This window comes from Mus musculus, chromosome 7 (assembly GCF_000001635.26).
Source record: "Mus musculus strain C57BL/6J chromosome 7, GRCm38.p6 C57BL/6J".
NCBI lineage: Eukaryota > Metazoa > Chordata > Mammalia > Rodentia > Muridae > Mus > Mus musculus.
Genome location: NC_000073.6, coordinates 96855833 through 96875991, shown reverse-complemented (window position 1 = coordinate 96875991; position 20159 = coordinate 96855833). Strand labels below are relative to the sequence as shown.

The 20159-nt window shown below is 47.0% G+C and overlaps 1 protein-coding gene across 28 annotated transcripts in view; it reads right to left on the bottom strand.

The window, feature by feature from the left end:
- Window positions 1-20159, bottom strand: part of Tenm4 (teneurin transmembrane protein 4) — a 739850-nt gene that overhangs the window by 35102 nt on the left and 684589 nt on the right. For all 28 annotated transcript variants that reach the window (NM_001310762.1, XM_006507806.4, XM_030242547.1 and 25 more), the window contains 3 exons: window positions 12310-12542; window positions 7888-8042; window positions 1461-2338 (listed from right to left, as the gene is read on the bottom strand). In NM_001310762.1, coding sequence (NP_001297691.1) covers window positions 1461-2338; window positions 7888-8042; window positions 12310-12542 — 1266 coding nt within the window. The remainder of the gene's footprint in view (window positions 1-1460; window positions 2339-7887; window positions 8043-12309; window positions 12543-20159) is intronic.

The following is a 20159-nucleotide window of genomic DNA, read 5'->3' as shown; positions in this document are numbered from 1 at the left end:
CAATTAACAAGGCCCCTGTTTGGAGAAAGGAATTTAACTAGTGAACTTTGCACATAGGGCTGTGGCTTTTTTAAAATGTAAATTATATTTAAAAATCAATTATAGCCCCTACCCCCATCATTGGGTTCTACAGCCGTGAGAGCTGATATTTATTTAATTTGAGAAAACCTTATGATCCAAGGACTTAAACTCATTTGGGATTTGCAGATTCAGGGAGAGGTTTGGGAGGGCCCTGGAGCCCAACTCAGAACTAAAACTCTAGCTCCAGACAAGCTAGAACTTGTGTTTAGAACTCCTGTTTCCCTGCAGGGTTCTCACTTTCTTCTAGCCTGCAAATGAGCCTCCCTTAGCCTCAGTTTCTGTTTCCGTACAAGAGAAAATATTACCCATCACCCCCACTGCTGTGAAGATTAGCTCAATGACTCTGTTTCTAGCACATAGCTGATGTTCAACAAGACTAAGTTCTTCGCTAGCTCCTGCAGCCTGGAATGCTGACATATTCAGCAGGCTCGGTTGTCTGGAACATGACAAAGAAGTGAAGCTTAAAAAAAAGTCTAAGTCGAAAAAGAGATGTTAGAAGGCCCATTCATTAAAATAGCACCTTGGTCTTCTATCCATAGGTGAGGTGAGTTATTTGCCTAGGATTGTAATGAGCTGAAACTCTGCCTCTCTTTGGCCACCCTGCTCTGAGATGTGAACCTTGCAGGAAGAGCAGGGGGTAGTTACTTGAGGTGTGAATTACACCTGAGAACAGAGAGCTGCAACACTGTGGCGAGGACAAGGTCAAGCCATAACCCATTAGACGCAGAAGCCAAGAAGCAACTAGATCAAAGTCATTGGCTCATTCCTGGGTGAAGGGTTTTGTGTGCCCACTTCTGGAAGTTATTTCTGTAGCACAGTATGATATGTAACTGTTATCATTCCTTAACGAACTTGACATATTGAAAGAAAGACCAGGTGATGTTTATATCATGTGTTTGAGAAAGGAGACATATAATGAATGCCAGAAGTTCATCCAAAAATTAAAAAAAAAAAAAAACCAGTAACATCAGTTATGTAGAGAATCCACCCACGTGGAGTTGTTCTTCCTGTTATCTGTCACCTTGCTGTTTATACAAAGATACTAACACTTTAAGTACTTCTGGTTGACATTGTCTTTGTGGTAATCTTGGTGTCTACTGTACCTATTTTACAGGTATGGAAACTGAGATCTAGAGAGAGTAACATAGTACCTACAGCTGGGATGGAAGCCCCACATGAGTCTAAAACTCATGCCTTTCCCACCATCCCATTTCCCTTTCAGGAGAAATCATTTGGAATATAAACATGCAGAACCTGTCATTGATCATGGTTTCTACCCCCACTCCTGAATTAAAATGAAGTCAATAAAAAACACATGTCATCAGTTCACTCATTTTCAATCATACACCACATCTCGTAGAATACAACTTGATACTTACTCATAAAACGTTGTCCACCCGTTTTCATTGCTTTTGGTTGCCAAGAGGCCAGAGTTGCCATGGTAGGTCATCATGGCTAGCTCGTGTCCTTGTGTGGTCACACTTCTGAGTGCGCTGTTGGTGCCCATGGTTACCCAGTATACCTGGCCATCTGGGACTACCAGCCAGAGAGGCATCCCGGTAGAGTCTCGGCGGACGTTCACCATGTTGCCATTGTTGTCGGTGATATGTGTGATGTCCCCGTCCCCTGTGTAAGTGAAGTTGTACAGGTAGTCCCCTGTGGGTAGGCTCTGAGTGTACAGATGCTTGCCACTGGTATCAAAGAGGTACAGCTCCTGGTCGATGGGGGAGGATAGCTCGTACATGTTCTGAGTGTTCAGGAAAGGCTTGTTCTTCCGGATAAATCGAATTCGGATGTTTCCCAGGTCGGCCACATAGAGCTCCCCGTCAGCACACACAGCCAAGGACGATGGGGTATTCAGCTTTGCATCCTTGGCGTAACCATCATCTCCAGAGAAGCAGTCACAGTTGGCATCATTTTTACAGTCACAGCCACTGGGGGCACCAGCAACCAGTGAGATCTCACCACTTGTAGTGACCTGCCTGATGCGATTGATCTTTTTCTCGTCGGTCTCAGCGATGTACAAGACTCCATTGTGTGAAACGGCCAGAGCAGTGGCTGACTCCAGGGTCGCATGGATGGCTACCTTGCTCAGCAGGAAGTGGTCGATGCCAGGGACCTGGCAGTGCATGGGCCTCCCAGCGACAATGCGTACCTGGTGGTTTTCGGAGATTTGCAGGACCACATTGTTGTCGAGGACATAGAGAGAATTATCCATTGGGTTGATGGCTAAGTCTGTGGGCCACTCCAGGCGAACCTGACAATGGAGACACGGACACTCAAATGATGCCAAGATGCCCATCACTAGTCACCCCCAAACTCCCAATAACCCACTATTGTGTCCAAAGGGCCTTCATATACAGTATGACCCAGCCTTACGGAAACCGAAGAAGGGGATCACAGCCTTAAAAAGGAAGTTGGTGAGACAGAGACATGCTTGGGCTCCTAACCTACACCCACTTTCTACCTTGGGCAAGTTACTTTGCTTTTCTGAGCTTCAATATTCATATTGGGAAACTAGGGATGACAATTTTACATCTTGGGACACAGTTGAGTGCTCAAACTTAGACAATGGTTACAGAAGCGCGAGGGAGAGGAGGATGGAGTCTGGAGGCTGACACGGCAGTTCTTCAAAGGATTGAAATGATCTTCTTGGAATGCTGGCATGGCCCATGCATGAAGGTGACTTAACATGAAGTTAGGCTTGGAGTATGAAGGTGGAAACCCCATGCCTCTGCCTGACATGTGGTCCTAGGCTCGTGACTCTTCATGTTGGCCTCATAGTCACACTAGAAGGAGACTTTAGAAAGCACTGATGCTCAAATGCCACTCTGAGTAGTCAGATAAGCCAGATCCCCAGTGTAGTTGGTCCACACATTGGACCTATTTAAAAACAACTTCCTGGGTGGTTGCTTTTAGGGTTGGGAACCACACCCGATTCTTCTCATCAGATCAGCAGCACTGGCAGCTCCCTGGAGCTGGTCAGGAATGCACAATGGTAAGCTTGCCCCAAACCTACTGAAGATGTATCTGCCTGCAGGCAGAACCTTCATGTGACTGAGTGGACACTGGCGCTCAGGAAGCCTGATAGATGGGGGGGGGGTCTCTAGGGCTTCACAGACTGGGTCCTCCTGGAAGGGGTTAATGACACTTGCAGTGGGACTTAGGCTCAAAGCCTGGAGCCTTGCACCGAGTTTCTCTTCAGCCAGGCTGGGACAGTGGCTGAAGTCGTGGTGAATGCCTAGGGGATGGTAGCCATCAGGGTCTGGGTGACCAATGTTTTACCAAAGCACTGTTGGATGTATCAGACTGGAAAGGACTGGCACTAAGGGAAGCCCTTGGCTGACTGTCTCCCCAAGAGGCTTAGCTACACTACATACGGTCTGGAAACATTGAGCAGGGCGTCTTGCAGCTGACTTTCCAGCTCTTCCTGAGGGACTCATCACTTTGACATCCCTGGGCTTCCTACATTTGGTCCAATTTGGGGCTCCTCAAACAATATGAATAATGCAATCGGAAAGTTTCTCTCCTAGGAATTTGCTCTAGCATGCTAGTCTCTACAAGTGTATTTATCACGACCATGTTAGTAATATGGCAATAACCAAAGCAATAACCCCAAACCAAATAGAACTGACTCAGATGGTCAACGACTGAGAACTGGCTAGACAATCGTAGCACAGTTACTTTACTTGCAAATTAGAATACTGTGCATAATCGTTTAACATGATCCTCTAGGATGGTGGTTCCCAGCTTTCCTAAGGTGACCCTTTATTATTTGTTCCTTGGGGTGGTGATCCCCAAACCGTAAACTTATTCTGTTGCCACTTCATAACTGTAATTTTACTACTGTTATAAATTGTAATACAAATATCTGATATGCAGGATATCTAACATGCCACCCCCACAAGGGTTTGGACCCACGAGTTGAGGACCACTGTTCTAGTTAGATACTCAATGACGTGGGGGGACGTGTTTGCTCCGTGCTAAGTAGAAATGGCAGACTACAGAGCTGCAGGAGAATGACATCGGCTAGGGGAAATATATAAGTTAGCTTATAGACAAAGAGGAGATTAAAGCTGGAAGGAGGCATACTACAATGGCAGCCATACGGGATCAAGGATGATGTTAAAGTTGTTGTAATGTACATGTGGTTGTTAGTGAATGCAAAAAAGCTGAGTGGTGGTGGCACACACCTTTAATCCCAGCACTTGGGAGGCAGAGGCAGGCATATCTCTGAGTTCAAGGCCAACCTGGTCTACAGAGCAAGTTCCAGGATGGCCAGGGCTACACAGAGAAAACCTATTTCCAAAAACGCAACAAAACCAAACAACCCTGCCGCCGCCACCACCACCACCACCACCACCACCAAAAACAACAACAATGAGGTTGTTCTCTTAGCTTAACAGCCATTCCCAAGATGGGCCAAAATAGTCAGTGTTCAGCTCCTCTGTCCTAAGCCTTTTGTCCTTCCCCCAGCCCCAGCCCCAGCCCCTGTCTATGTGCAGGACAGGGGAGCTTGCAGACTCTCCAGAGCTACAGTTGGGTTGCTGCATACATTCCCTGATGCTCTCTGGGGTATGGTCCTGCCAGCTTTCGGCTACATCAAGAACACAGTTTGCTCTAAAGTGACAGGAGAATTTTCAATTTCCTAAAACCCATTTCTTGTCAACACTGGCTGCTAAATATTTTATGCCCTCTGGTCTTGTGGCACCTTGGGGACTTACTCGCAGAGACCTTTCTGCTTGTCATTATGATGAAAAGATGGTGTCCTGATGAGTGGGTGGGTGGGAAAGAGCAGAGAGGGAGTCCGGTGGGGAGAGAGAGGAGAATAAATGAACGAGAGAGCATTTTGCATTTTAGCATTTCTTTTTTTTTTCTTTTTTTTTTTTTCCATGTTGCTTTGTGTTACGGTGTGCCCAGGAAAGAAGGCCATGGTGCTCAGCGGCTCCAGGCTTTCTGGTTTTTCCTCCTGTTAGTGATGATCCTGTCAGAGCTTCAATTCCCACCGTCAGAACATTGGGACTGGACCTGAGAACTTCAGTGGTCCTCAGGCTCCTGAGCTCAGGGGACTTGTGGAGGGGACTCCTTTGCCCAGTTGTCCTGAGTGTTCTGTATCTCCATGAAGGTGTTTTGAGCCAACTGCTTTGCCACGGAGTGGCGAATGTGCACAGATGCATCGTCACAGGAATAAATGAATGAGTGTGTCCAATGAGCGGGAGGGACGGGGGCAGGGCGCCTCACTTCCTGTTTGCTTCTACAGTCACTGATGGGTCACCTGACTCAGGTCTCTTAAGATACCAAGCTTCTTTGCCCATATGTAAATCAGAGTATCAACATTATCCTGAGGAGTTGCAGCAAATGAGACAATATACCAGGAAATTCTTTGTAGACGTTCAGGGAACTAATATTTACATCCTATTACCAGCTGGCGGCTCTGCGCTAGGCAATTACGTTCTTGATCTCATTAGAGAGATTCATTTCCCCATCCTTGATGAAACCCAGCGCAGGGTGCTTGTAAAGGCATTTCCTCTCACTCAGCCTCAGTTTCCTACATTCTACCCCAGGGACTAAGGTGGCAACTACATAAGAAAAGAGAAGCTGTAATCAGCTCTGACCTCATTTCTAGTCAGCACCAGGCACACAGCAAGTTTTCATTCGGGCTTCAAAGTACAGGGTGGAGGCCCTACCTGCGGAGCTGAGAGCCAAACTCCCTCCCAGGACGGGGCCCTGACTTCTGTTGGTCCACTCCGTGCCTCTCTCAGTGTCTTTTGGGATTTGGTCTCTGTCTTCCCCCAAACTCTCTCCTTATTCCCTTTGAAGGCTCTAGCCATGCTCTCTGTGACTTTCCTTCCCGGTTCCCACAGGGAAACCTGGGTGTTTTTAGTAGAGGGAGCTCTGAACACAAACACCACCTACCCTATGTGTATGGAAAAAGACATGCCTGTGTTAAGAGTTTGGTGGTGGTGGTGGTGGGGGGGAATATCCAATTTTTACATACAGACAAAGGAAGCAAGGACCAGAAGTAGAGATTTTTACCTTGTGATTTCTCAGTATGTGGCTTTTGTGTTTTTCTCTCCTTCGACACGCTAGCTGCCTTCCAAGTCTTTGGTGTGAGTGCCTGGCAGTGCCTCTCTCTAAACCTAAACAACTTTCCAATGTGTGGATTGAAAGCGCTCGGCGCCCCGTGCTGGCTGGTTGAGGGCCCATTTAGAGAAGCAAAAATACTCATCTGCACATCCTTAGGTTTTGGCGGCTTCCTCCCGGGTAATTCTAGCTTGCTCACAGACTGGAAAGGGAAACTCTCAAGCCAGCAAGTCGAAGCCTGCCAAATTGCCAAGTCAAGCAGCAGAGAACAGATTCACAGAGGCTGGCACAGGGGGGCACCAGCCCAGCATCGCGGGCTGGGCCGGGGTGTGGGTGCTGGGAATGCCGGCAGGGTGGTCATGGGGCTTGGAGAACGGAGTTCAGAGATATGTGTTAGTGACCGATGAAGGCGCTGTGAGTGAGGCTGAGAGAGAGGGTTCCTGTCAGCCTCTTTGTATGCCCTAGGCTCTGATAATGTCAGCAGGATGGATGCTCACCGATCAAACTCAGGCCAAGCTCTGATCCCAGGTTCTGGCAGTTAAGGACTTGGTCCTTGCCAAGTCATCACAGGATATATGCAGGAAACCCTGGATAGCCAGTTACTGGGTCTCATTCCTGCTGTCTACCTACTGAAGCCCAGATTCCTTGGCACAATAGGAGCACCTCCTCTCAGTGGCTCTAGCTCACACTTCCTATCTCAACTCCCTTCAAAGTGCCCTCTGCTTTGGCATTCGACCTTCCAATGTTCTTTGAGACAGAGTCTTGTATATCTCAGGCTGGCTTTGAACTTAGCATGTAGCCAAGAATGGCTTTGACCATTGGCTTCCCAGTTTCCATTTTTCAGATGTGGGATTGCAGGGGCGTGCCATCATTTCCAGTTTATATGGAACTAGGGATTGAACTCAAGGCCTTATGAATGCTAAGCTGAGCTGCAACCCCAGGCTTATGAATGCTAATCTGTCAACTGGGCTGCAACCCCAGGCTCACACGAGGCTTAGTGACATCTTTCTTTGCACTTACTATCGCTTTTCTGTCCTTTCATGCCATTCAGCAAACCCAGAGTCCAAACCTGGTACCCATGTCTCCTCCTTACTGAAAGTGGATGCTTTTTTTTTATTCACCACCTCTGAAGGGATGAGCAAAGTTGAGCTCACACACAGCATGTGTTTTTCAGCAATCTCGCCATGCAGATGCCTGTCAATCACTTCATTGTACAACCATACAGGAATCCATGCCCCAAGGCTTTGGTAGCTAAGGATCTACAGCTAGGGTCCAAACAAGTATTCAACAAATATTGGCTGAGCTCTGACTGTGTCCCAGGCACTTTGGTTAAAGTAGAGGAGGTAACAGGCAGGCAGAGTCCCTGTCTTATGCAGCATATGTTATTGAAAGTATATAGGTGTCTGCATGTATTGTTAAAGAGGAAGTTCAGAGATAAGAATTTAAATTCATACTGGTCTGCTGGCCATATGAAGATTTTTTTTTCTACTGTCCTCTGAGTCCCCACTCCAGCCACACATTTGTCATAGCTAATGGTGAACTCCCAGGGCATTGGGGTTGGAGTGGTTTCTTCTTCTGGGTACTCAACCAAGGCCCTGAACCAAGCGGGCTCCATTCAAAGGCGTGAACAGTGCCAAGAGGAGTAGTCATCAGGCGACCAGGTGACAAGAGGCAGGAAGAACACACATGCACACAGGGTTCCAGGAGACAATGTCTTCTCACCTGAGAAATCTCCATGACGGAGTCACAGCTGAGGGGCCTGGCCGAGGTGAGGTCATTGGAGCCCAGCAAAGTGGAGATGATTCCATTTTGATCAACACGTCTGATCATGGTGCCGTCCACGAAATAAATGAGCCCAAACTTGTCCACTGTAATTCCTGGGATGGAGAAGGCAAAACAGGAATTCAGCAATGGATCCGAGAGGGAGTGAAACGGAAGAAAGCTTCAAGATTTAACATCTACTCCTGTCCAGCTCTCTGTCCTTCTGCTGGGATTTTTTTTTGTTTGTTTGTTTTTTTGTTTTTTTGGTTTTTTCGAGACAGGGTTTCTCTGTATAGCCCTGGCTGTCCTGGAACTCACTTTGTAGACCAGGCTGGCCTCGAACTCAGAAATCCACCTGCCTCTGCCTCCCGAGTGCTGGGATTAAAGGCGTGCACCACCATGTCCGGCTTCTTCTGCTGGGATCTGGTACTAAAAGCACTGTAGCACTGAGCAATCCCAAGTCCCTCAAGATCCCTCTGTGTTATTTAACAGTTTATTTGTTACTTACCTTTGTTTACTTTTAAATAAGAACACCATCTAAAATTATTATCATTTGAGACTGGATCTCATATAGCCCAGGCTGGCCTCAAGTTTCAGATAGAGAAAATGACCTTGAACTTTTGAACCCCCCACCTCTAACTTCCCAGTGCTGAGATTATAAGTGTGCACAGCTATGCCCAGTCTTACGCAGTGTCGGGGATTGAACCAAGGGTTCTGTGCATGTCAGGCAAGCACTTTACCAACTGAGCCTCACTCTCAGCGACTCCAGTCATCTCTTACAGATGAACAGGGAGCAACGAAGGTGCCAAGGCTTTGAGCGTCCTATGAACCAGGAATAAAAATCCAGTGTCCTAGGCTGCAGGCTCTGTTCTTCCCACTTTGCTGCTACAAGAGGCTCCTATCTTTCACTTGGGTACCAAGAGAACTGGGTTTGTGAAGGACTTGAAGTCGAGGTAGGAAAGACATTTTCCAGTGTCTCTGTGAATTATTTAAGTAACCTTATTTCTGAAGTCCTGCAAACACAACAGTCATGGATCTCCTTTTTAGCAACAATTTCTCTTTTCTTCCAAGACAATCATACTCTAAGTTTATCAACCCTTATTATTTCGGTTTCATTGGTCATTATAAGAACACAGACTGAAAGTATCTTTCGGGTCTGCATCAAGAATGGGTTTGTTGACTTTGGATCTGAGGAAGGCACCCTGACAATGGGGTCCCAGCTGTCATTCAGCATCCTTTCACTTGCTGGGCCATTTCATACTGACAGCTTTCTCCTCTGGGGCTGTGGGGCCCAGTCCCTGGACCTTTGGCATCCGTTTACTTACTCATTGGATCAAAGGACTGCTTAGTGCCCAAATTTCTGCCTGAGGCCTGAGGCCTTGCAGGGAGCCCATGGCACCTCCAGGTGGATGCTTGAGAAAACCCCATGAGAAACTTGTGTTTCTGAAGGGCACCTTGAGGGATGGTGGTACAGAAGGCCCACACAGGAGGTCATTCCTCCTGGCCAGGGACTCATTTCAGAACGACCTAGGGGGCTTTTCTTGGCCTCACTTCTGGTGATACCACCCAGGAGATGGCAGGGTCTTTAGAATTTCTGGGTGGTACCTGCCACCCATGAAGGGTGGACAGGTTTTGAAATGAAGGCACAGGACTGAGTGAGAACTGCATGAAGTACCATGGGAAATGACAGGTCCAGGAGGGAGGTGGTGACATGAAGGGTGATCTTGATACACTCTCTTGTCTTCTGGCCAGGCAATGGGAGAAAGGTTAGATGAGGCATGGGGAGGGGACACTGCTGAGTTAGGGGGCTCCTGGCTGAATTATGTCACCTCTGACTCTTGGCCTCCTCGTTGCTGTGTGGAATGACAGCTTCTGACTGGGGAGGCTAGGGAGAGAGCTCAGTTGGTAAAGTGGGGAGCTGAGAGAAGTTAGGCATGGGAGTGCTCCTACAATCCTGGCACTGGGGAGGTGGAGACAGGTAGATCTGGGGCTCAATGAATTCTGGGTCAATGAGAGGTCCTGTCTCAGAAAATAAAAATCAAAAATGTGGAATGACATCTGGTTTCTGGTCTCCTAAACGTGATTGTACACATGGCCTCCTACAAACACTACACATGATTGTGTCTAGAACACACACATATACACACACACTCAGTAGCAGCTTATTTGGAGTTCTTAGCTCCCAATACTCATTTATGACCATTCTGACTGCAACAACAAACAATGCTCTGTGGCTTCCAGGCCATCAGGATCGGATAAGGCCTCCATGGCCCTCTTAGTGATGGCCACATCAGAGCACTCATTCCATCCCTCTTTAAGGGACCAGGAAGCTGGAAAGGACTTCATACCAATGCACAGGCAGCCTCAGGGCTGGGAGTCTTTGCTGTGGTCCTGCCTAGAATGTCAATTAATTTCCTCCCGTAAGCAGCAGGACGTGAGTCAGTCCTGCCGCCTGTCCGCCTGGCTATGCCCTGTCTCTCTCTTCCATCTGCCAGGACTGATGAGCGCTCCATGAACAATTGGGTTTCTTGTTTACAAAGTTGGCTGCGCAGGCTAATAGAAGTGATCTGTCCCCTGATTAATTACTTCATTTTTTCTCCTTTTGTTGTGCTAAATAGATGGACATCTTTTCTCCTCCCTCCTGCAAAGTGACTGCAAACTGCAGCACCCTTGTCATTTCTGTCTGGGTTAATTACAGGCTTTTGGGCAATGGTATTGCCACTCCATCTGTGTGGGTGAGGGAGGGGACCACAGGCATGCAGAACAACGGAGAGATGCCAGGAGAGAAGAAAAATCTCTCAGCAAGAAATGGTTTTAATTTGAAGAGAGTAGGATGGTGCAGCTGACAGGGGCCTAGGGATCATTTAGCTTAGCCTGTTTACTCACAAACTGGGGAACTGAGGTTCCAAGGGGAAGTCTAAGGGCCATCTAGAGGCAGAGAAGAGGAGGTCTAAGGGCCATCTAGAGGCAGAGAAAACCTGCAATGCAAGCCTGGGCTTGTTCTTCATTGCTCAGTCAGTACCAAGGAATCACAGCTAGCAGGGAGTTGAACCACTGGTGACACAATGCTTACCTGCAGAGTTGTCACCTGACCATTCCATTACTTAGCTAGACAGTCTATCATGATGCTATACAATGCTACATGGTTACCTAACACATGGTAGTGATATTAATAGGAATCTCCTGTGAGGATATGTTTACTGTGTACCTAGCTGTCTGTCCTAGACATTTATATTCCTGACATTTGAATTGGATTATGACTGTGTGTATCCTGTAACACAGAGGAGGAAAACGAGGTTCAGAGAGGTTAGGCAACTAACATCACACAGTTACTAGATAACAATGCCTGTACTTGAACATATGATTTTTCAAGAGTCTTCTGCTGTGATTTGAAACCAGACCTTGAAATCGGGTCCTCTTTAATTATTTCTAACAGTTTTACAGGACAGCATGTGAAATATGTCAACTTTGACCCCCAAAACAATCTTAGGAAGTAGGGGCAGATGATATTATTACCCTGATTTTACTGAGTAGGTCCCCGAGGTTTAGAGGCTACAAGTCCTTGGCTGTAGGGCTTGCTACATAGTAAATGCCTGACTGAAGGACACCTCTTGGCTTCTCTTCTGTCAAGCTTCCTCAGTCTCCAGGCATTCAGGTTTCTCCTGGCTTAGAGCCTCCGTGGACAGCTCTTTTTTCTTGCATCTCAGGGTATGTATCTCCTCTCTTCTATCAGAGCACTTACCATCCAAGTGTCATTGATTCTGCTACAGTAAGCTTTGTTATGCATTCTGAAGCTCTGTGCACTTGGCATATACTTGAATGAAAAATTAGAGACTCATCTCTTTGAGTTTACCTTATATGCAAGGAAGACACAGGACAATGTCTTTGCGTAGCAATGATGGAGGGAAAGCCTGTACACCCGATGGGAGGGAGTTGCTCAAGGGATAGAGCGTTGGTTTGTTAGAATCCTACACAGCTGTTAAAAATGAGTAGCTAGGAGACTATTTACTGTCATGGAGAAGTCATTTGGCATCGTTTAGATAAAAGCAGCTTGCTAACAGAGTGTGCTTGATGTTTCATCTTGTTTGACTGCACTGACTAATGTGCACAAACACTCAGAGAAAGACAGGAGGAAAGACAGGTATTGTTAACTGGGGGGTTGTTTCCAGCAGGCAGAATTATCACAGTTCCTCTGTGTACACACAAACACACACACACACACACACACACACACACACACACACTCCCAGGCCTCTTGTTGATAATTGCTTATATCAAATATAAACACACTGACATGCAGACAGGCAGGCCGGCAGGCAGACAGACAGACAGACACAATTTTAATGACAAACACATGCTACTGTTTTAAAAGCAAAGCCTTACCCCTGGGGTTAGTGAGCGTGGCTTCTGTGGCTTTCCCACCATCTCCGCAGCGGGTATCATCAAAGGGGAGGCACTGGTCACCAGTCCCTGCTACCACCTCGGAGTTCTTCACCAGGTCCTTCACCACTGTGGTGGACTTGACCTTGAAGACCCGCCGGCTGTTGGTGTCAGACAGGAAGACGGCCCCACTCATGGGGTCTGTAGCCAGGTAGTATTTGTGTGCTGGGCTGTGACTGCAAGAGAGGCAGGGCTAGGGTGAGACTTTGTTCTCTCCATCACATAGCTAGAGATGCACAACATGACTATGGCCATACCATCCCGAACATTCCAGGTCTCATTTGATCTCAGAACTAAGAAGGGTTGGGCCTGTTTAATACTTAGATGGGGATATATAACATGAATTCCAACCCATTTAAATCTAAGCAAAATGCTCTAATGAGGATGCTAATCTTCATTGAGGGTGACCTGAGAGCTTGGCCTAATGACCCCTACCTTCCAATTACTAATGCAAAAACCCCTTGCCTAGCCTGGGGACATGGATTAGCCAGTAAAGTGCTTGCAACCACCAGAACTTGAGTTCAATACCCACATCATCATCATCATCATCAACAACAACAACAACCAATCAACCAACCAACCAACCAACCCCTGCCAGCTGTGGGGCCATGTCTGCGTGATCACAGTGTTTAGGAGGCAGAGATGGGAGAATCCTGGAGCTCACTGGCCAGTTGGCCTATACTCCTTGATGAACTCTAAGCCATTGAGAGACTGACTCAAAGGGAAAAAAGGGTATATGGTGGTACCCAAGGTTGTTCTTTGGTTTCTATATGCATATTCACATATCTGATGCCTACCTGTGTACACTGTGCCCTCTCACACACATATATACAAACTATATACGGAAAAAAAAAAACTCACCAGGCCTCTTGCTAATGATTGCCTACATCAAATGCTAAACATATACTTTTTTACTCTTATGTGTATTGTCTTATGTGTTTTGCCTACATGTACACATGTGAACTGTGCAGTGCCCACAGAGGCCAGACAAAGGCATCGGATCCACTGGAAACAGAATTATAGACAGATGTGAGATGCCGTGTGGATACTGGAGACTGAAGCTAGGTTCTCTAGAAGAACAGCCAGTGTTCTTAACTACTGAGTCATCTTTCTAGTCCAACATAAAAGATTATCAATGAATCTTGTCATAGGAGACTGCTAACCCAAGATAGGAACGTGGAGGTGCTTGACTTTAAACAACTAAGGTTTTTACAGCAACTTCCAATTCCATCTTGAGACTGACAGTGAGACACTGGCTAAAGCTGCCAGCTGTTGCCAGTGTCCTCCCCATTTCCAGGCCTTCCTCAGGGTGGGTTAATCAGGAGCCTGGGTGTCTCCATCCTGCAGTCAGGTAGAAATGAGAGGTAGGATCACTTTCTAACTGGAAGCAAACTCAAGGAAAAGAAACAGCAGAGGAGCAGCGCTGATAGAGTCTGTTTCTGGGAGAAAGTCACAAAACCTGGGTGGGTTCTGATAATGGGAAAGAAGTCAGATCACAGAGAAACGTGAAAGGGATATTTCCCTTGGAAAATGCCCAGGGCATGAAACCAGGTCAGTCTGGATTCTGTGGGTGCTGAAACGTGGGCCCCGGGGCCTCCAGCTTCCTTCATCTACAAGATAGCAGTGTTAGTGTTTGCTTAAGAATCAGGACCATTCTTGTGAAGATCATATGCCCCAGTACAGGGGAACGCCAGGGCCATGCAGCGGGAGTGGGTGAGTCGAGGAGCAGGGCGGGGGGTGGGGGGGGGAGAGGGTACAGGAGACTTTCGGGATAGCATTTGAAATGTAAATGAAGAAAATATCTAATAAAAAATTAAGATATGATATCAAAAAAAAAGAATTGGGACCATTCACATGACACCACATGTGTCTCACATGTAGTATGCTGCGTGGCACACAGGAGGTACTCAGCAATCATGCCTGCTGCTGAGTAATGGTGCCTGTGCTTGCCTTTGGAGATGGCTTTCAGGTAGGCATCTCCTGCTAAGTACAGATTGTACTACTTAGGGGGACTGATTACAACTTCTTCCAAGTCTAGAGCACATAGATGCAGGGCTTACCACTGGGAGCCCACTGTGATGTCAATTTTCAGCTCCTGTGTGTGGTCTGACCATGTCAATATTGTATTCAAACGGCATGTCAATATTGTACATTTATCAAGCATAGAGATTAATCCAGGTCCTTTGAAAAACTTAATTTTATAAACTGGTGTTTATCACACGTGAAACTTGAGGCACCGTGTGTGTGTTTTGTGTGTGTGTTGGGTGTATGTGTATGTATCTATACCTTTCTCTCTCTCTCTCTCTCTCTCTCTCTCTCTCCCTCTCTCTCTCTCTCTCTCTCTCTCTCTCTCTCTCTCTCTCTCTCTGTGTTTTGTGTGTGTGTACACCTATCTTTGTGTGTATTTTCGTGTGTGGGTACACCGATTTCTGTGTGTGTGTTTGTATCTGTACCTCTCTCTGTCTCTGTGTGTGTGTGTGTGTATCTATACCTCTCTCTCTCTCTCTCTCTCTCTCTCTCTCTCTCTCTCTCTCTCTCTCTCTCTGTGTGTGTGTGTGTGTGTGTGTTTTGTGTGTGTGTACACCTATCTTTGTGTGTATTTTCATGTGTGGGTACACCGATTTCTGTGTGTGTGTTTGTATCTGTACCTCTCTCTGTCTCTGTGTGTGTGTGTGTATCTGTACCCCAACCCCCTCTCTCTCTGTGTGTGTGTGTTTAGGGCCATGGCGTCTTAGTCTGGCCCTGACTTCTCATGATTAGAAACATCCCTTGCTTCAGTGGTATCTCCTGGACCAGAGCCAGGTGTCTAGACTGAGGCTCTCTTATTGTTTTCTTTCCCTGAGGTCCACATGACATGCTACTCTTGCACTGGCGTTTCCTCTCCAGCCCCAGACTGCTATCCCATCGCCTCCTAACAAATGAGGCCAGGATTCTCTTCCTCAGACCATTTTTCTGATCAGATCCAAACCTCACCAGGTTATTTCCATATTTCAGTTTACAACACTCTCCCGACTTTCAGAGGAAGCACAGATCTTCCTTCCTCCCAGACATCCCACGCTAGCAACACCCATACCAGGCCCCTTGATGCATTTGGTCCTGCCTCTATCCACTCTTCTGCTCTGTTCCTTTTATCAATTCTCAAGGCACCCATTCAGGGACCTTTTCTGCCACCTTTCCCTGGCTGTTTTTCCTCTGTGGCCTGGGGTTCATACTAGTGTATGTCTTACACCAAGCACAAGGCCTGGCGACTTTCATACCACCTTTCATACTTTAAGGGGAAACGGCTAGATTTTTATCCAGTCTGCATTTCCAATGACTGACTTGCAGCCTCCAGTCCTTTAGAGTGGCTTCTCTTAAATAGATGACATGTCCATTTTCAGCTTATATAGGTGGTATTTGCATTAAAATCACTTAGCTTGGCTTCTGCTTCTCATGGGGTTGGCAGTAATAGCACAGGCATCCTGTTTATTGTGAAACGTTCCCTTGGGACTTAGAAGGTGGCACAAATTTAATCTTCCCAGACAACCCTGATCCTAGCTTAATAAAATACAATGACCTTAGATTCTGCTCCATCGTGCTGCAGCATCCCGGCCTCCCAGCTTCCCTGTGACAGCCAGGAGGCGGGGGACTATTTCATTTCGGTGTGCATCACTCATGATAAACTGGTGCTATCTACCTTGGCAGAGAGAGGACCCCAAGGGAGTACAATGGAGGGCCCTGTCCACTTAGATTAGCCCCTTGAGTTTCTAGCTCACATAGCCCTGCACTGCCCTGGAGAAGTGTCACTCACGTGGAACTTCTCAAGTGGGGAGAATTCCAGGTGATGGTGGCCTTGTCAGGATTGCCCTAGATCCTATGAAACTTAGGGTTGCATCTCTCATGCTTATATGGTGGTCAGCATGGAAGGGAAACTGCTTGCTCTGAATGGAGAAGGTGAGTATTTAAGTGGGGTAAGACAATGAAATAGTGACTGTCAGCTGTCCAGTGGTTAGGTCTCTGCTCTGCCCACACATGGGCCTTTAGACACACAGATGCACAGACAGACAGACAGACAGATTCACACACACACACACACACACACACACACACACACACACACACTTGTTTGTTTGTTTGTTTGTTTGTTTTAGACAGGGGCTCAACTCACCATGTAGCTGAGGATAGCCCTGAATTCTTAATTGTCCTCCTTCTGCCTCCCAAGTGCTGGGACTGCAGATGTGCATCAGTAAATCTGGCTTTATTTGTGCTGGAGATCAAACCTAGGGCTTTGTGTTAAGCATTCTACCAACTGAACTACATCCCTAGCTGCACAGTTCTTCCTCGTGCCAGCCAGCACTGGCAGCTGCACTGTATCTGTGGTTTCCTCTGCTCCCCCAACCCCCACCTCCTGGGCTGCAGCCCCAGCAGCCCATGGGACAGAGCTAATGCCATGGATTGGGATGTACCTGACACTGAAAGATGTGGGTTCTGTCCTAGTCTGTGTCTGCACTTGACACACATGGCCTCATTCCCCCCGTAACTAACACATTAAGTAGGGACTGTCTTCTTCCATTTGAGAAAACCGAGATGGACAGAGATAGTGCCTGAGCAGGCTCCCAAGCTGCAGAGTGGATTTCACTCTCCACGTGCTTCGCGCTCGATGGTCTATTCTATTTCCCCACACAGCTGCCTCGGTTCCCTGAACACCTCAGCGCTGCATCCTGAAGGCCCGATGATCTGCTGGGAGCCATGCAATCCTTGAAAGCATGGATGGAAGAGAGCTCCAGGGCCCCTTTGACTTGCCTGTCCCGGGAGCTTCGGCTAAGTACTCCCTCACCTGAGCTACCATTCCTGCCCCACCCCACCCCACCCCGCTTTTCTGTTATAGTACACTCTATCCTCATGTTCCCACTAGAGCTGTGGCAGATCTCTCTTCTGTGGCACTTTCACGGGTTCTTCTCTGTTGAGTTGTCTGTTTCCTCAATACAGCCTTGAACTTGGAACTGGAGAAATGGTTCGGCAGCTAAGGACACTGGCTGACCTCCCAGAGGGCCTGATTCAATTCTCAGCACCCACATGGTAGCTCATAACCAACTGTAACTCCAGCCCTAGGGGATGCTATATTCTCTCTGGCCTCCAAATGTATTGTATGCATGTGGTACACAGATACATACAGGCAAAACACCCGTATAAATAAACTACCACCACCACTACCATTACAATGAACATCTTGAACTCTTTTAGGATAGGGACTGGCTTCAAGTCCTAAATGATCCCACTACACAGATTCAGAGGAAATGTTCTGAAAAGTTCTGCTGAATTTATGTGAGAATGAATGAATGAATGAATGAGTGAATGAATGAATGAACTTGGTGTTGTTGCTGGAGGATACACAGGAAGCATCCATTGCTAGTGAGCTTAGATTGATGGTTCTATGCCTCAGAATCATCTGGAAATTAGAAGTAGCCCGAACAAGCGTGTCTAACGGGGGCTGGGCTCTGCCTCTGAGATCTCTGAGTCCTAGGTAGAGCCAGACTTGGGCATGGAGCAGAGTGCCTCAAACTTCAGCGTGCAGAGGACACTCTTGAAGACATTACCAAAATGTAGATTTCAGTTCCATAGGGTAGGACCTGGCATTGCTGATGGTTCCCAGGCACATCATTCTGAAGGCCTAGGGATGTGCTGCAAACCATAAAGCCTGAAGGCATGTGATGGAGCATAGCCTGAGGCAGAGGCCCCAAAGGCCCCAGAGGCCCTAGGACCATTCATGGACAGGGAGCATTTTCCTGGTCGATGGCCAGGACCCTGAGCAGGGTTAGATGCAGAACTAGATCACAGCCCTCCTCTGGAGCTTGCTACAGAGAACTCCAAGGTCGCACACTGTCTTCGAGCTCTGGGAGTATAACCTTGGCTGTGGAAGCATTCCTGAAGTTAGTGAGTTGAAGTCAGCCCTTCCTCTTTAGGAAGAAGTGGGGAAGCTCTGGGTAGAGACTTAGAACTTGGGAGTCTCCTGTGGCGAAAGATAATCTTTTTTCTACTTCTGAGGGAGAAACCTCCTTTGGTCCTAGAGTAAGATCTCCTTTGGGCAAGGAGCCTCGTTTAACACTTTGGATGCTGCCCTGACAGGAACTAGTTCACTTGTTCCCACCAGTAGGCAGAGGTGAGTGCTGGGGCCGGAGAGGCAGAGGATCAAACACCAACTCCATCCTTTTTGTTTTTGTTTTTAATTTTTAAGACATGGTCATATATATTCCAAGGGACCTTGAACCTTCTAGGTAGCTAAGGATGATCCTGAACTTGTGTCCCTCAGTCTTCTATCTTCTAAGTAGTAGGATTCGAGGACTGGAACATCCTATCCAGTTTCTGTGGTGCTAAGAATCGAACCCAGTTCTTTCATTTCTTTTTTTTTTTAACCCAGTTCTTCAAGAATACTAAATAAGCACTCTACTATCTAAGTTATATCTCCAGCCCCCAAGTCTGGCGACCCTAAGAAATCTCTAGAATATTTATGTTGGTAAATAATAGCTGTGTATTCTTGACATAATTCTGCCTTGCTAATCTATTTTCCATGGCAGTTAGGGGCTCTTTGAGTTAGTACAACATGTGCAGCTTGGTGTGAGGGAGGTTAACTTCGTGCATCAGAACAAGCTTCTAACAGCCCTTCCTGTCCCCAGGGACGAAACCCTAGAAGACATAAGGATGCCTGTTTCCTGAACAGGTACACAGCAGTAGATGCTGAAGGGACTCTTGCTACTGGGAATGCATAGGATAGCAGGTGGCATGAGCCTGAAAAAGTCAAAGACAGATAACTCTGTCCTGGGGGTGGACACACGGGCCAAGGTTCCCGTGGAACCAAATGCTGTTATTGGAAGAAACTGAAGCAGCTGACAGATGACGAAGATAAACGTTTAGAACTTCTTTAATCTAACCAGTATTCACTTAAGGGTACAGGCACTGAGGCTCAGAGAGAGGAAGGAATTTGTCACTATCAGTCAGTACCAGTCAAAGATTACAGCTGAAATTCAGGTTTCTTGCCCCCCCCCCATTAGGAATGGGCAAGTCTCCCTTTCCACTCTGCATTACTTTATAGATTAATTTTTCTCACTTAAGAAAGCAATGGGTTGAAAGAAGCCAGGGGCTTGGTTTTGACTCCATACTCTATGGCTGTTTCCAAAGATCGCTGAAGGTCAGAAGCTCACATGGCCACACAAACCTGTACATATTCACATACACACACACACACACACACACACACACACACACACAGAGAGAGAGAGAGAGAGAGAGAGAGAGAGAGAGAGACAGACAGACAGACAGACAGACAATCATGACTTTTTCAACTGATAGAGAATTGAAACTAGAAAATCTACACGGTGCAAGACTTCCCAGCTGTGCCTGCCAGTACTACTTCTATGCCCTGGGCGGATGTCACCATGGACTGAATGACTCAGTGTTAGATGCCAGGTTTTTATTTAAGGCATACAGGAAGCATATCTCTGCAATACAGAAATGGAGAGGACAGGTCCCTGAGCAGTTCAGTCTCATCCATAGGACGCTCATGTGACATGGGCTTCAGTGTGAACAGATGGCAATCCTGTCCTTCCTACTGGTGACAGTGTGAACCAGGACATCAGTTATGTTGTCAGGATTGCTCTGGCTACCCTGACGCTTAGAGTTTAAGTTGATCACTGGTATTCTTCCTTGTTTTTACTTTCGGTTCCAATCTCTGTTGAATTTACCTTCTTTTATGTATCATTGGCTATAAGAGGACTCAGATCCCCTTTTGGGGGAAAGAGCATCTTATCATCATGCTT